Below are 15998 nucleotides of genomic sequence, written 5' to 3' on the forward strand. Positions count from 1 at the left end.
AATTTATGCATGTAAGCGCCTACATTTTACTTTTATTAGACAAGTAATCATCTCCGCGTGTAACTTACGCGAATGCACGTAAAACGTTCGATCTAATGCCTCGAGCAATTCGAAGTCAATATAGTCGTAACCTTCTTCTTCGAGCCAATCTCCTCTGAGAACTCCATGGCCTGCGAAGGTTCCTTCCGATCGTCTCCAGAGATAGAGAAATTCCTCTGCCAGCGACTCCTTGATTCGACCCAACCCATCTCGGAGCGCTTCCGAGCTCTCTTCTCCCTTCGCAATCTCCGTGGTGCCGCCCCTCGGGAAGCTCTCGTGCATGGTACCGTTCCAAAACCCTAATCCACTTCTTTATTAATCAATCAACTTAGCAATTATGGTTGCCCTCTTCGTTGCTTTCAGCTACTAGGGATTGTTCAAATTTGCTCGCCCACGAGGCTGCTTTCGCCCTAGGGCAAATGCAGGATGTGGATGCTATCCCTGCTTTAGAGGCGGTTCTCAAAGATCTCTCTTTGCATCCAATCGTTCGTCATGAGGTCAAATTTTCCTATAGAAGTATAAATTTAATTCTTTTAGGGTTAAAATTTACCAAGTATAATCATGCATAGTAGGCAGCAGAAGCTCTTGGAGCGATTGGGTTAGAGAGTAATACTCTTATTTTAGAAGAGAGCTTGGAGAAAGATCCTGCTTTGGAGGTGCAAGAAACATGTGAACTAGCTCTTAGACGAATAAGGGAACAAGCAAGCAGTAGTAGTGTAAAAGCTTCACCTTTTTTATCAGTTGATCCAGCTTTGCCGGCTATGTTTGATGCTTCTGTGGATCAACTGAGGTATGTTTTATCTGGATGAATGGTGCAAATGTCTTTCTTTGTTCGTGTGCTTAATTGTTGATTAAATTGGTGAATCTTGTCAAAGGGAAGTTCTCCTGAATGAAGAAGAAGGCATGTATGAGCGTTACGCAGCTTTATTTGCTCTTCGGAATAACGGTGGAGATGCTGCTGTCAGTGCTATAATTTCTTCAATAAGTGCTAGAAGTGCGCTTCTAAAGCATGAGGTCTGCTTATTCTTTAGCTCAAGCATGTGTCATGCATTGAAGTACTACATTTCTTGACATGGATTGAGCTATTGTTCTTTGTAGAATGAATAGTTTGTAGGCTGTATTATGTCCTAGTGCTCTAAGACACCCTTTCTTCTATATGTGTATCATGAATCCCTTGATTATTTGTAGTTCTTTTTTCCAAAATGTTTCATGATTCATTTCTATTTGTACTTTTGGAGATTCTCTGGGGAAACTTGGCAGATTTACCTGTTAACATGTTATATTAATAAATATGTATGCCTTTTGTTTACCTCCTATTTCATCAGTTGGAACTTATTTTCCCATAAGCAAATCTGATGTCCTTGACATTTAAAGAGTCCCTTTGTCCATATCTTTTAAAACTTTCAGTATTATACTGTGTGGATTAGTTTCCGTTTTCATGTTATTGCTTTTGAGCACGTTGGTTAAACTTGTACCAGCTTTTTATCTGTTTCTGAAAAAAAAAAAAAAGATGTTGATTTCTGAAACTGATTTATCTCATAATATAGTTATCGAACTAAACTGCATCTCAGCACAATCATCTATTCTTTTTTTCATATCTTGTTATTTTAGTAAACGTGAAGTTTTTATTGAGTTGGTAGGTTGCATATGTCTTGGGCCAGCTGCAAAATAGAGCTGCTTCTGATGCACTTTTGGAGGTCCTTAAAAATGTGAATGAGCATCCAATGGTCAGACATGAAGCTGCCGAAGCCCTTGGCTCCATTGCAGGTACTTATTCTGATGGACCTTTTTAAGGAACAGTGTCTTATTGTACCAATACATAATGTCAAGAATATATTTGGATCCTTAGTTTTCTTATTCTCATCATGTTATAGATAGTAAAAGTATAGAACTTCTGGAGGAATTTGCAAAGGATCCTGAACCTATAGTTTCCCAAAGCTGCGAAGTGGCTCTCAGCATGCTCAAATATGAAAGATCAGGCAAGTCCTTCGAGGTAAGAACTAGGAGAGCAAAGTTCTTTAAGAAATTACTGCATCTCCATATTAAAGTTTGACCTCTTTGGCTTCTCCATGCAGTACCTTTTCATGCAAACTCCTCAAGTGCAGTAGCTATGTATCTATGGCTCTGCTCTAATACATTTCCATGTCGCATAATCGGAGATTGGTCTCTCTACATACTAAGTTTCCAAATGATTGCCCAGAGTGGTAGTTTTCTCCATGTCAGAGTGGCTTGCAAATGATGCCAACATCAGTTTACAGATTTGCTTGGTATTGGATCAGATGCAGCAGTTTTCAGTTCATCTACAGTACCAGGACTTAAATATGGTGTCAGGCACCAAATATTAGTTTTTAAATCAAATCAAAACACTTAATTTTCGTTTCATTTTACAAACTGTCCTTTTCTATCTATTTGCTGTTGTTGGGAGCTTATCTAAAAACTTTGGGAGTATGTCCCGATAAGAGTGCTTGTATGCAAGAGTGTATAACTAAAATACAACTACTGTAGCAGGTTTGACACCTGCTACTATTTGTCAAACTTCAAAGATGTTCACTTCTATTGTTGTACACCATATGAACAGCATCAGAAAGAAAGATCATCAATCTTATTGACATAAAACTATTTTTACTACCTCTTGTTTAGTTTGCAAGGAATAATTTCATTTGACTACAAATCTGTTTCTTCTCTTTTTTGGCATTTGTGGAAAATAATATTGCAGACATTCTAATTAGAATTATAAATATCATGAACGATACTGTTACTCTCAACAGTTTATTCCAGGCCAGGCCAAGAGCATGTTAAAGCAGAGGCCAATATATTAAAATTTGAGCCATCAGCCCATCTTCTCTCTAGTTGGGTTCCTTGTTAAATGCTATGAAGGTCTTCAATCAGTTGGGTTTTAGATTAAACTTGTCGGATTATAGTTTGCGTTTCCAGATTTTGCTGTGCGGTATGGATGGCTGTACACTGTTCGATGGTTTATAATTAACGCTATTGAGTGCTTTGAGAAATGATATTAAGAGTCAACTATTATCAATTCATCGCCCTGCAACGAGGTGAAGGAAGAAATGCTCGCGCGCACACACACAATTTAGTGTTTTTCTTTTTTAATTATTCGTTTAACTCTAACCTCTGATAATATTATGGAGAAATTATTTTGTGGTTTTGTGGCTTGACTCGATTTGGTTGATGACTCAACAGTGCGGTTAGCTTGGAGAAATAGCTCGATAGAACAATGACTTGAAGCAAGTCTCAGCGGCGCTTAATATGAAGTAATTGTTCGACGACGCATATAACTTAAAGCTTAGACTAGACAATGGACATTAAGTGTCTCTATATCTAGAAAGGATTGACTATTTATCTAGCTCATATCTAGTCTTCGAGTTTATAAATAATTTAAAAAAATATTACCCGACGTTGGTGAAGAAATTCTAAAAAATCTAAAATGACAATAAAAGTGATGCATTTATATTTGGAGATTATTGATCGAACAGTTTTGAGCTCGTGAACTTTTATTTTGGCAATGTGGGTTCCCATTTCCCTAGATATGTGTACTATCATCAGCAAAGGTGTTTTTTTTGTCATAAGTTGAGACAAACTAAAACATAATGAGAAGAATTCCCTCGGCACATTTGGTAGTGCTTTGCAAGAAAGTGTTATTTATCATCAGTGTCTTATATTATTTGGCATGTGCTTTCTGTTTCTAAGTTGCTCCTTGGTCCACAATACTTCATGAATTTATTATTCCAACTTCATTTCTTAATCTCATGTTACCTTGGCAGGCTCTAAATTGACATCAATCTCTTATTGTACCTAATAAGCTGCTACTAAGGTATTAATAGATTGTACCATCCTCTTCTTTTTTTCTTCTATTCTTATGGAATAATTATAGGTAACAATCAGATCAAGTGGTTAGATTTCAAACTTGGTTACCTACTGTTAATCATTTAACTGCTGAATAATTCTAGCTTGATGAAGTCTCTTTAGCATGCTGGAAATTAAGCACCATGATGGTCTTAACACTCACTTCCTTAAGGGACATATGATATCATTCACACAAAACACTAAAGGGTTACAGAAAATGACAGTTAAAAGAAGAGAAACGAAGAAACCAAGCATTAGTAGTATAAAATTCCAATCAGGAAGAAAGCCTTTCCATATCAGACAGTCCAAAAGGTTAGTATTCGGCGGAAAATTCATAGTTTATATGGTGATCACTGCATTAGACCTCTTTTTAACATATCATATACCAACAACACTACTCCTGAAGGCTATATTTAAAACAAGAAAGCTTTGGATGACTTCAAAGAAGACACCATCTTTTGTCACACCATCAATGCACAATTTCTTCTAAACCAGCATTATACCTTCCATGTACCCCACCAGACCTGGCCCTTCCTATAATGCCCATTACCCGAAGACTAGTATGCAGATCAGTGTGTGAGTCTGACCATATCTCTTGACATGGCCTCTGGATCTGGGCCTCCTTGTGGTGCATGCAAGTTTCTTCGTCGGAGATGTGCATCAGACTGCATCTTTGCTCCCTACTTCAGCTCTGATGAAGGCTCAGCTCAGTTTGCAGCAATTCACAAGATATTTGGAGCAAGCAATGTGTCAAAGCTTCTGCAACATGTCCCCCTTGCAGATCGATGTGAGGCCGTCGTAACTATCGCTTACGAGGCTCAGGCAAGGATCAGGAATCCAGTCTATGGTTGTGTAGCGGAGATATTTGCTTTGCAGCAGCAGGTGGTCATATATTATGCTTGTCTGTAATAGTTTCTTTGCTCTATTAATGAAAGGATAAGCTCCTCTCTCTTATTTGATATCAGGTTGCAATCCTGCAAGCACAGTTGATGCAAATGAAGGCTCAGTTGGCTACTGGCATTAAAGTAAGGCCACAATCGTCACAGGATCAGTGGCAAGACAACAGCACCAGTACTCCTGTTTTCCAATCGTGTTCAGATGCACAGATCATGCATCCAAAAGGGCCTCTCGGTTGCAAAGATTATTGCTCACAAGGTGGAGTGGTGGTGCAGGAGGTGTGCTTCAAGTCGGATCATTGCACGAAAAGGAGGGCAACACAGAATGAGTTAGGGGAGCTCCAAGCTCTGGCTCTGAGGATGATGAAGAGCTAGTATACTTGAGGAGGATTTGCCGTCCAATGGTAAAATAGAGACGCTAGTTTTATTGTCTGAACTAAGCTGTATTATATCATAAATTCTATATCACCTTATAGGGAAAAATGGGTCTTTGTTTCATTGGTTGAGAAGATGGTCATGGAAAGATTGATGTTGTGGACCTATGAATCCTTTTGGGTACCCATTCCCATGGTAAGTCATTTATCTTCGATGCCATGTCTGAATTATTAATTTCGTAAGCACACTTGTGCCTGCGAATTGCAGGAGGTATGATCCTCCTGCTCAAATACTATGTTATATTTAACCAGATAGAAGTAAGCTGGGCTAAATATGCATCATATTGAGATCATCTCCGATTCGAACTTATTTTATGGGCTTAAAAAAGGAATGACAAGAGGAGGTAAAGGTGAAACGAAACTTAAAAACAGAAGCAACTAGGAAAGCTGAAGCTCAGCATTTCCTCTGAAAGAGAGAAAAAAAAAAAAAGAGAAAAAAGCTGAAGCTAAACACATGATATCAAACGGTAGATGATAACAGGGTTGTACAAATTATCTAAACCAAGAAAAATTAGATAGAAGACGCCTATAAAATGGTAAAGTTTATTTTTCATTAGAAGAGAGCTGTTTACACAACTGAAGAGTTATATCTTGCCATCTTGCGATTAGACCAACCGCCGAAGATATCATAAAACAAAAAATCCCCAAAGGCCGAGGGGAAAAATGCCCAAAAAAAATAAATCAAAATAGAACCCATCCCGGCTAGAGAGTCCGCAAATCTTTACTTTAGCAAACAAAGAGAAAAGAATCCTAATTCTATACACCATATTTTGGATGCATAAAATGGTAGAGTATCCTCCTCCAGTATATGTGTGTGAGAGTAAAGGCATCAGTACCTATAACAACATACCAAAACACCAAAGCAAATTCAGGCATCAGTACCCTTATGAAGTGGAATCTGCAGTTTGAATCTCATGAGCCCAAGTACAATTTTCCTAAACAAGATCCTTGTTTAGCCATGTTATAGTCCTGCTGCTCGTGTTAGTACAATTTTCTTTTCATCTCTTCAGTACTTACAAGTTGCAGATCTAGATGCACTATAAAAATGTGAATTGCAACTGTTATCTATTGGAAACATTTGAACAGCTCAAGAAAAAGGATATCAATTTGTTTATATCAGGAGATGGTCGGAAGCCAAGATTAGATATGTGAAAATAACTAGCAGATGCTACAGAGTGCATGTAAACCGCTGTCAACAAGTAGTTTAAAGAAGGAACCCAGGTGACCCGGTGCCCCTAGATCTCGCCACCATCGTCCGTCTAGAAGCCCTGGTCCCCTCCCAAGGGGCCAGGCCCAGATGTAACAACTCCTTATTAAAAAAAATAGTTTAAGGAAATGATTAGATGACCTAGCAACTAGCAGTCTTTGCATCTCGTATAAGAAATGAAAGAAGTATGGCCACCATTATTCTTACACCTGTATCAAGCAGTTAGTATGCAGCAACATTTGTCGAACATCTGTTACCATAATAGAACCAGTTAGTTATAAGAGGCAAGGATAATGCTGAATGAGCCTCAGGACCTGCTCAAAAAATATTCAGTATACAAGATTTAATGATATCAAATCTTAACACAAGCATCCAATCACAAATTTGATCCTAACCTGAAACCAAACTAAGTTTCATCTATTTAGCCACAAATGACCCAAAGAAAAAACCTGTCACAAATTTCCATAAATTAGAATGGATTTAAAATTGAAATAAATAATGTAGAGCAGAAGACAAAGTACATAGAAAATTATCATGGAGATGAGTATGATTTTGTAATCCAGAAGATATTGAAGAAAATGTACTTTGTCATGGCAAGCCACATCTTCTTTTATAATTCCCAGAACAAGACAAGAAATGACAACTAAGAATGTCATGGAGACAAATGTTACTTTGTAAGCCAGAAGATTTGGAAGAAAATATACTATGTCATGGCAAGTTTTTTTAGTTTATAATTCCTAGAACAAGACAAGAAATGACAACTGAGAATGTCATGTAAAGCACGGGCTGTGTCGACGGGGGTGCTGACGACACCCATTAAAACCAACTTAAACGGGTTCAAAATGGCTTCTGACAGCATTCAACAACAATAGGAGGTCCCTCGAGCCCTCCCACGGTGGTCGGAGAAGGTTAGGACACCAATGTACCCATTCACTCGTCAGAGAAGATGATCCATTTGAAAGGGATCGTGATTTACTCATGATCCGCTTCGAGCAGATCGTTATAAGTGAGATCTGCTTAGACGGATCTAACAACAACCATTATAAATTTGCTGAAGTGGATCATCTCATAAGATGATCCATTTAGGCCATGTTTGCTTTAAGTTTAGAGATCTCTCCTGAACTGGTTTAGGGACTCCTGAACTGGTTTAAGAACTCATGAACCAAACATCTTTTTATCTTTCTTGTATCTAATTAAGTTTACTATCTAAAAACTCAAAACTAAGAAATAAGACTAATTAGTCGAGTTCAAGCCGTAATCTCAAACCAAACAAGACCTTAGAGTCTTTATCCTCCAATCAAAAGCGGAGAAGAGCGGCTTCTCTGATCTAGGGCACACCGTATGCCATGAGGCAAAAAATCTCAATAGCTGGGTGGCGTGGAACTGGTAAGGTATGCAATAGGCTTCCCCCCCCCCCCCCCCCCCCCCCATTTTCTCTCTTATTTCTTCTTTCTTACCATCTATAGTGTTGGCCGTGCCATGCATCGACACAAAGGCGTGGTCCTAGCACGGTGTGTGCTTACGGCATATCCATCATGTAAACCACTCATACACCCAAATATCCATCCTTAATGTTGAAACTCAACACTTAAGTTAAATAAGATAAATTTTAAAACCGCAAGTAAATTAAGACACTCTCTGTATAACCCTACTTTATTTTATTGCTTTAAAGCATGCTAAACAGGTGTCGAGCAACCTGTGCAACATGTCAAGAACCATGCCTTCAATAGGTGTCAAATGCCAATTACCACATATATCATAAGTGTTGCATGACATCTAGTGCCCATGACATTGCTAAAAATAGATGTGCCAAAGCAGCACGACAATTATTTATGATCCATTTTAATCACTCCCTTCATCCACCACATATTCTCACTTCATTGTCATAGGCTTTCTTAACCCAGCATTACAAACAAAGTTTTCTTTTCTGTACCAAAAATTTCTCATGAATACATATCATATGTAAGGATTTTGTATTCACAACAATTTGTCGTAATAATAACGCTCTGAGACTTGTCCGCCATTTTTCTAATATTGATCGGTCTTATTATAAGAACTTACGTAGTTATGTTATAGTTGTAGTTTAAAACATAATTGATCTGAATTTATTTTAAATAATAGATCTGAATTTCTTATTTCTCTACTAATTTCATTTTATGAATTGTATTTACTTAGCCTTTTCTCCTCTTTATTTCTCTACTAATAATAACGCTCTGAGACTTGTCCGCCATTTTTCTAATATTGACTGGTCTTATTATAAGAAATTACGCAGTTATGTTATAGTTGTAATTTAAAACATAATTGATCTGAATTTATTTTAAATAATAGATCTGAATTTCTTATTTCTCTACTAATTTCATTTTATGAATTGTATTTACTTAGCCTTTTCTCCTCTTTATTTAGGATACTCGTAATATTTAGGCAGCGTACCAACGGCACGAGAGGTGCTGCACAACACCCCTTCTAGCAGCGCTTCACTGAAGACTCTTCGTCATCATCGTCGTTGTTCGCCACTCGCTGCCGATCTCGTTGTTGCTAGTCATGCCCGACGTCGCCGATTGCGACGCGGATGCCCTAGCCCTTGCTGGCTCGAGGAGGAAGACGACTCGAGTGGGTCAGATCAATTTCAGAAAAAAAACTCAAGTTGCAGACGGGTGATGGCGAGTGGCGACGACGATGACGAAGCGCTACTAGTCTCCTTCCTCTTTTTCTCTCCCTCTCTTGTGGCACAGCCATCCATGATTTAGATAATTCTTGTACTCTTAAATTTTTATTATATAACTCCTAAAGTAAATATATTTATTCAATTCTTCCATATGAGAAGGTAAAATAACGGTCATATTCAATTCTCCCTCAATTTGGGCCACCAAACCAATTTGTGATATATATAACACTGTGGAAATGTTAGAGGCTCTATCCAACAACAAAAAAAACAATATAGCACTTTAGTGATGGTGCCCTTTTTTCTCACCAATCCAACCATTATTATTATATTTTTACCCTCTCCTCTTTAAAGCAACAAAGGGTGTTATTATAAAAGAAATGGGTGTTTGATTTAGGCAAACATCTTCTCCACAATGCCCTAACAGCACCCCTCAACACCTGCCCTTCATCCCATTGTGGGCTAGCTGTCCTCTGGGCTCCTCTTCCATCTTGTTAAGCTCCTCTTCCCCACTCCACATGTGACTTCACCAATGGACATAAAAACCTCAACATCGTCTCTCCAAGAACCACTGTGGGCCAGCTCTTCTCTAGCCTCGTCTCCCATCTTGTCAAGCTCATCTTCCTCACCTCCACATGTGACCTCATCAATGGATATAAAAACCTCAACATCATCTCTCCAAGAACCACATGTGACCTCACCTCTTTTTGATTAAAAGCTGGGCATATGTATCTCTTGGTAATAGTAGTAACATGAGATTAGTATTTACATACTGGTAGATAAAACAAAGGCTTTTACCAACAAAAATAAAACTTTAGCAAGCCAAATTAATATATAGTTAACCAGTGGGATAACTCCTAAAATATATTTGGTAACCCATACTGACCTAATTGCAAAACAAATATAATTTTTAATCGACTTACTATTCAAAATTCTATAATAGACACTTATAATTATAGTGGTGTATTTGACTCCACCACTTCTTCCATATCTTGAATCTTATCATTCCCTTCCCTCTTAATTGATCTCCCACCTTCTTCTTCATCCAAAACTTCCTCTTGTACTTCTTTCCCTTTATCATCATTTATTTTGTTCTTTCTGTAAATATTGTGCCTTCATTCTGTGCTCTATCATCATTTATTGTGTTCTTTCTGTAACCAATATTGTCTTTCTCCTTTTTGTGTTCTACACCACCATAAACTTTCCTTGGAATCTGTAATCTATCCATCTATTTATTGGTTACTTGTCCAGATTTTTCACAATCCAACACATACCTTTTATCCTGTTTGCTAATGAGACTCTTTACTCTAAAAACTTTTGCCCCTTGATTTCAAATCATCATAATTACCACCAATTTCATTTTCCTTTCCTTAAGATCACCTTTTGAATCTTCTTTCTTTCTTACAATTGCATGGGAACTGATCTTTTCACATACTAATTCAACCCAACACCTGCCTTTTATTTTGTTTGCTAACGAGACTCTTTAATCCAAAACTTTTGCCTTGATTTCAATTCATCAAAATTACCACCAATTTCATTTTCCTTTCCATAAGATCACCTTTTGAATCTTCTTTCTTTCTTGCGATTGCACGGGAAATGATCTTTTCACATACTAATTCCCTGTGATCAATTGTGCTCATTCCTATATTTCCTTCCTCTGTTTCATGCTCTTCACTTTTCTCTATACCCTACTGCAGTCACCTTTCCTAAATCCTTCTTCAACCTTCAATGTATTCATAATCTTTGCAACACCCTTTGGATCACTACAAGATATGAACAATATAGGAACTTCAAGGTTTATCTTTTGCTATGCTCTTTCATCAATTCCCTCCAAGGATCTAAAATTAGCAACCAATCGTGTAAATTCTACACTATCCAGTAGTAAACTGTAGCTTTTATTTTTTATCTGAACTACAGGACTTCTTTCTTTACATAATATATATTCTCTGATCCATGGTAAAGTACGAAGAACATCTAAAATCACCAGCACTTTCTTCACAACATGTTCCACTTTTTATAATATATGGAATTCCAGTGAGGAACTTCTTTTGAGAAGACTGCTTATTAACCATTTCCACTTTCTATGCCAAAATCCTCTAATAACCATTAATGACTCCTACCTTCACAGATTCTCATGACTTTCTCATAATCATGAAAAGAATGATATCAATAACCAACTTCTTCCTCTATCAATGACAGGTTGCCTCTTTCTGTCCACACCCTTAAACCAAGAACACACAAAGTAATTATGTCCATTATATATCTGGACATCTTTTTCCTTACATTTGAGGCAACCCAAGAAGTTAGGGCGATTCATTTCCTTCACTTATTCTTCTCTTCTCCTTTTAGTTCTTCTTTGTTCATTCGGGTGCCTTGATCCCCACCAATAAGATTACACCCCAATTGCGACATTTAGATACTTAGTGATCATTTTCCTTGTATTTGAGGCATCCCAAGAACTTTAGGACGATTCATGTCCTTCGCTTCTTTTCTCTTTTCCTTCCAGTTCTTTGTGTTCATTCTAGTCCCTTAATTCCATCAACCCAAGAACTTTAGGATGATTCATTTCCTTCACTTCTTTTTTCTTTTCCTTCCAGTTCTTTGTGTTCATTCTGGTCCTTTAATTGCATCAACCCAAGAACTTTAGGATGATTCATTTCCTTCACTTCTTTTCTGTTTTTCTTTCAGTTCCTTGTTCAATCTAGCCCCTTGATTCCACCAACCCAATAACTTAAGGACGATTCATTTCCTTCACTTATTCTTCTCTTCTCCTTTTAGTTCTTCTTTGTTCATTTGGGTGCCTTGATCCCCACCAATAAGATTACACCCCAATTGCGACATTTAGATACTTAGTAATCATTTTCCTTGTATTTGAGGCATCCCAAGAACTTTAGGACAATTCATGTCCTTCACTTCTTTTCTCTTTTCCTTCCAGTTCTTTGTGTTTATTCTGATCCCTTGATCCCATCAACCCAAAAACTTTAGGATGATTCATTTCCTTCACTTCTTTTCTCTTTTCCTTCCAGTTCTTTGTGTTCATTCTGGTCTCTTAATTCCATCAACCCAAGAACTTTAGGATGATTCATTTCCTTCACTTTTTCTTTTCTGTTTTCCTTTCAGTTCCTTGTTCAATCTGGCCCCTTGATTCCACCAACCCAATAATTTAAGGACAATTCATTTCCTTCACTTATTCGTTTCTCTTCTCCTTTCAGTTCTTTGTTCATTCAGGTGCCTTGATCTCAACCACTAAGATTACACCCTAATTGTGACATTTAAATACTTAGTAATCATTTTCCTTGTATTTGAGGCATCCCAAGAACTTTAGGACAATTCATTCCTTCACTTCTTTTCTCTTTTCCTTCCAATTCTTTGTGTTTATTCTGGTGACTTGATTCTATCAACCCAAGAACTTTAGGATGATTCATTTCCTTCACTTCCTTTTGTTTTCCTTTCAGTTCCTTGTTCAAGACAGTTCATTTCATTCACTTCACTTTTCCTTTGTCTTTTTTCATGTTGGTCCCTTCATTTCCATCCACAAAGATTACACCCTATATGAACTTGCAATGAACTCTTGGCTCTTTCTTCTTTCCCATTTCTCTTCAATTCTCACTCTCTTTCCAATTATTTCTGAAATATTTCATCCAACAATCTGGCCCCTGATTCCACCAACCCAATAACTTTAGGACAATTCATTTCCTTCACTTTGCTTTTCCTTCCAGTTTGTCTTTGTTCAAGACTCAAGATGATTGGATGACATTTATTGTGTTCTTTCTGTACTTCTTTCCCTTTATCATCATTTATTGTGTTCTTTCTGTAACCAATGCTACCTTTCTCCTTTCTGTGCTCTATCATCATTTATCGTGTTCTTTCTGTAACCAATGCTGCCTTTCTCCTTTCTGTGCTCTACACCACCATAAATTTTCCTTGGAATCTGTAATCTATCCCTCTATTTATTAATTACTTTTCCAGATTCTTTGTCAAAATCCGCTTTCGACCTATCAATTGAACCAGGGAGAGATGCATCTGGATGTAATGCGGAGATTCAGAATAATTCTTCATAACCCAACACTTGCCTTTTATCCTATTTGCTAACGAGACTCTTTACTCCAAAACCTTTTGCCTTGATTTCAAATCATCAAAATTATTACCAATTTCATTTTCCTTTTCTTAAGATCACCTTTTGAATCTTCTTTCTTTCTTGCAATTGCATGTGAACTTATCTTTTCACATACTAATTTCCTGCGATCAATTGGGCTCGTTCCTATATCTCCTTCCTCTTTCATGCTCTTCACTTTTCTCTATACCCTACTGCAATCACATTTTCCTAAATCCTTCTTCCACCTTCCACTTCAATGTATTCATAACCTTTGCAACACCCTTTGGATCACTACAAGATATGAACAATCTAGGAACTTAAGGTTTATCTTTTGATATGCTCTTTCATCAATTCCCTCCAAGGATCTAAAATTAGCGACCGATTGTGTAAATTCTACACTATCCAATTGTAAAACTGTAGCTTTTAGTTTTTATCTGAACTAAAATATGAATTCCCTCCAAGGACATCGTTCTCTCTGATCCATGAGAAACTTCAATTGGGAAGACTGCTTATTAACCATTTCCACTTTCTACCCCAAACTCCTCTAAGCTTTATAATGAGATTCCCGACAGACATCCAACCATTAATGATTCCTACCTTCACAGATTCTCATGATTTCCTCATAATCATGAAAAGAATGATATCAATAACCAATTTCTTCCTCTATCAACCACAGGTTGCCTCTTTATAATCACACCCTTAAACCGAGAGAACACCAAGTAATTATCACCATTATACACCTAGAGATCTTTTTCCTTACATTTGAGGAACCCAAGAAGTTAGGGCGATTCATTTCCTTCACTTATTCTTTTCTCTTCTCCTTTCAGTTCTTCTTTGTTCATTCAGGTGCCTTGATCCCCACCACTAAGATTACACCCTAATTGCGACATATAGATACTTAGTGATCATTTTTCTTGTATTTGAGGCATTCCAAGAACTTTAGGACGATTTATGTCCTTCACTTCTTTTCTCTTTTCCTTCCAGTTCTTTTTGTTCATTCTGGTCCCTTGATTCCATCAACCTAAGAACTTTAAGAGGATTCATTTCCTTCACTTCTTTTCTGTTTTCCTTTCAGTTCCTTGTTCGATCTGGTCCTTTGATTCCACCAACCCAATAACTTTAGGACAACTCATTTTCTTCAGTTCAACTTTCTTTTCAGTTTGTCTTTATACATGCTGGTCCTTTCATTCCATCCACTAAGATTACACCCTATATTAACTTGCAATGCACTTGTGGCTCTTTCCTCTTTCCTATTTCTCTTCAATTTTCACACTCTTTCCAATTATTTTTGAAATATTTCATCAAACCATCTTAAATCACACACACACACACACTCCAATTTTCAATATGCTTTATCTTGCATTAAAGCAAACTTTAATGCTATTATTCACTGCAGCACCAAGAGAACATTAAAACAACTTCATGTTTTTCATTTTCTTCAGCACTACCATTAGCTCCTCGAAATCTCACAACACCCTTTCCTTTAATCTTCCTTCATGAAACTTGAAATCTGCCGAACAATATCAGCTTTCGACCAGATTAAAAAAAAAATCCAACCTTCACGATTAATCTTCTATTAGAAGAAGTAAAATACTTCATAGAGGAATAAGTATATTTTGTTAATATATTCTCCAACAAAGCATTTAGAACCATCTTGCTCAGTTTCCTCTGATCTAATCCTGTACAGTCTAACCCATTTGCCTTTTTATTCAGTTCCTCACAATCACTACAAGACATGAAGTAATAATTATTCAGCATTGTATCACCAGACTTTAGATCTAAAAAACAGGCAAAGTTGAAGAACTTAAGAATCATCACCAAACTTGCGATTAGTTATAAGATCTAGCCTGAAAAATCATATATTCACAAGTTCAAGAACCCATTAGCTAACTCTGTCTTCCATTCTAAGATCTAAACCTTCAAATCCTACCAACGTTGCCAATCTTCAATAACACATTACCCACCTTTTCTTCCAATAATCTGAAAATCATATGAACGGACATTAATCTTAAGAACGCATGGCCCAATTTATCATCTAGTATAAGATCTTAACCTAAAAACCGAACCAAATTGGCAGAATTAAAATACCTAACAGAATCTTTCATAGACATAGAAAAGAATAGCAGGAAATATAAACGAAATCATTCCGAGAAAAATTCTATCAAATTGGCAACCTTCACGACCGCATCACACAAATCTCAAACAGAGATCTTTGCGGTGAGAGACAATAAGATTAAAGGCAACGGAACGCATAACTGCTGACTGACAACCTTCAAGAACGCATACTCAAATCTCAAACAAATATCTTTGCAAAGACAGAGAAAAAGATCAAAGGAAACAAATCAGAAGAAATCGTACCAAGGGAGGGAGATGAACATCAAGAAAGGGATTCGATCCATGAAAAAGTATAATCTTGACCTAATAAATAGATTCACTAATCTCTAACAAACAAACTAACCTAACCTGGGGGGATCTTGGACGTTTCTTGAAACAGATCTTCAACAAATCGGACTCACCAGGAGGGATCTCGGAACTTCGTGGGGACAAAGCCTAGAGTTGTGTTACGTCCTCGGCCTTCTCTCGGATCTCTTCTTCCTATCGTCTTCTCCCTCTACGAACCGAGAGAGAGGGAAGGCGAAGAGAGAGACGAGGAAAGGAAGAAGAGATCGGAGCCTCCTTTGAAAAAAAAAAAAAGAAGAAGAAAGAAACAAAGAAAGAAAAGATTTACGCCTCTACTAATCAGAGATATATGACCGTTGGAGAAACACGTGGTTAGGAGATGTTAATGTGCGATCGAATTACA

At 37.2% G+C, this 15998-nt stretch overlaps 2 protein-coding genes and 1 long non-coding RNA gene across 4 annotated transcripts; 2 read left to right on the plus strand and 1 right to left on the minus strand.

The window, feature by feature from the left end:
* Nucleotides 1–94: 94 nt before the first annotated feature.
* On the plus strand, nucleotides 95–2581 carry LOC140770865 (deoxyhypusine hydroxylase-B-like). The gene is made up of 7 exons (XM_073112183.1): nucleotides 95–322; nucleotides 403–536; nucleotides 612–829; nucleotides 915–1053; nucleotides 1680–1806; nucleotides 1914–2032; nucleotides 2115–2581. The coding sequence occupies exons 1-7, from the start codon at nucleotides 166–168 to the stop codon at nucleotides 2145–2147; spliced, it is 927 nt and encodes a 308-aa protein (XP_072968284.1). The 5' UTR covers nucleotides 95–165; the 3' UTR covers nucleotides 2148–2581.
* A 1650-nt stretch (nucleotides 2582–4231) lies between these two features.
* On the plus strand, nucleotides 4232–6131 carry LOC140770555 (LOB domain-containing protein 16-like). The gene is made up of 2 exons (XM_073111797.1): nucleotides 4232–4782; nucleotides 4866–6131. The coding sequence occupies exons 1-2, from the start codon at nucleotides 4501–4503 to the stop codon at nucleotides 5169–5171; spliced, it is 588 nt and encodes a 195-aa protein (XP_072967898.1). The 5' UTR covers nucleotides 4232–4500; the 3' UTR covers nucleotides 5172–6131.
* A 141-nt stretch (nucleotides 6132–6272) lies between these two features.
* On the minus strand, nucleotides 6273–15887 carry LOC140770565 (uncharacterized). 2 transcript variants are annotated; one of them, XR_012106037.1, is made up of 2 exons: nucleotides 15659–15887; nucleotides 6273–6886 (listed from the first exon to the last, which is right to left on the minus strand). It is a non-coding gene; the product is annotated as an uncharacterized lncRNA (long non-coding RNA). The 2 variants fall into 2 exon arrangements; XR_012106038.1 differs by having other exon boundaries at nucleotides 15654–15887.
* Between the last annotated feature and the right edge of the window lie 111 nt (nucleotides 15888–15998).

The sequence above is a fragment of the Typha angustifolia genome, chromosome 2 (genome assembly GCF_048772165.1).
Source record: "Typha angustifolia cultivar Huaian chromosome 2, ASM4877216v1, whole genome shotgun sequence".
NCBI lineage: Eukaryota > Viridiplantae > Streptophyta > Magnoliopsida > Poales > Typhaceae > Typha > Typha angustifolia.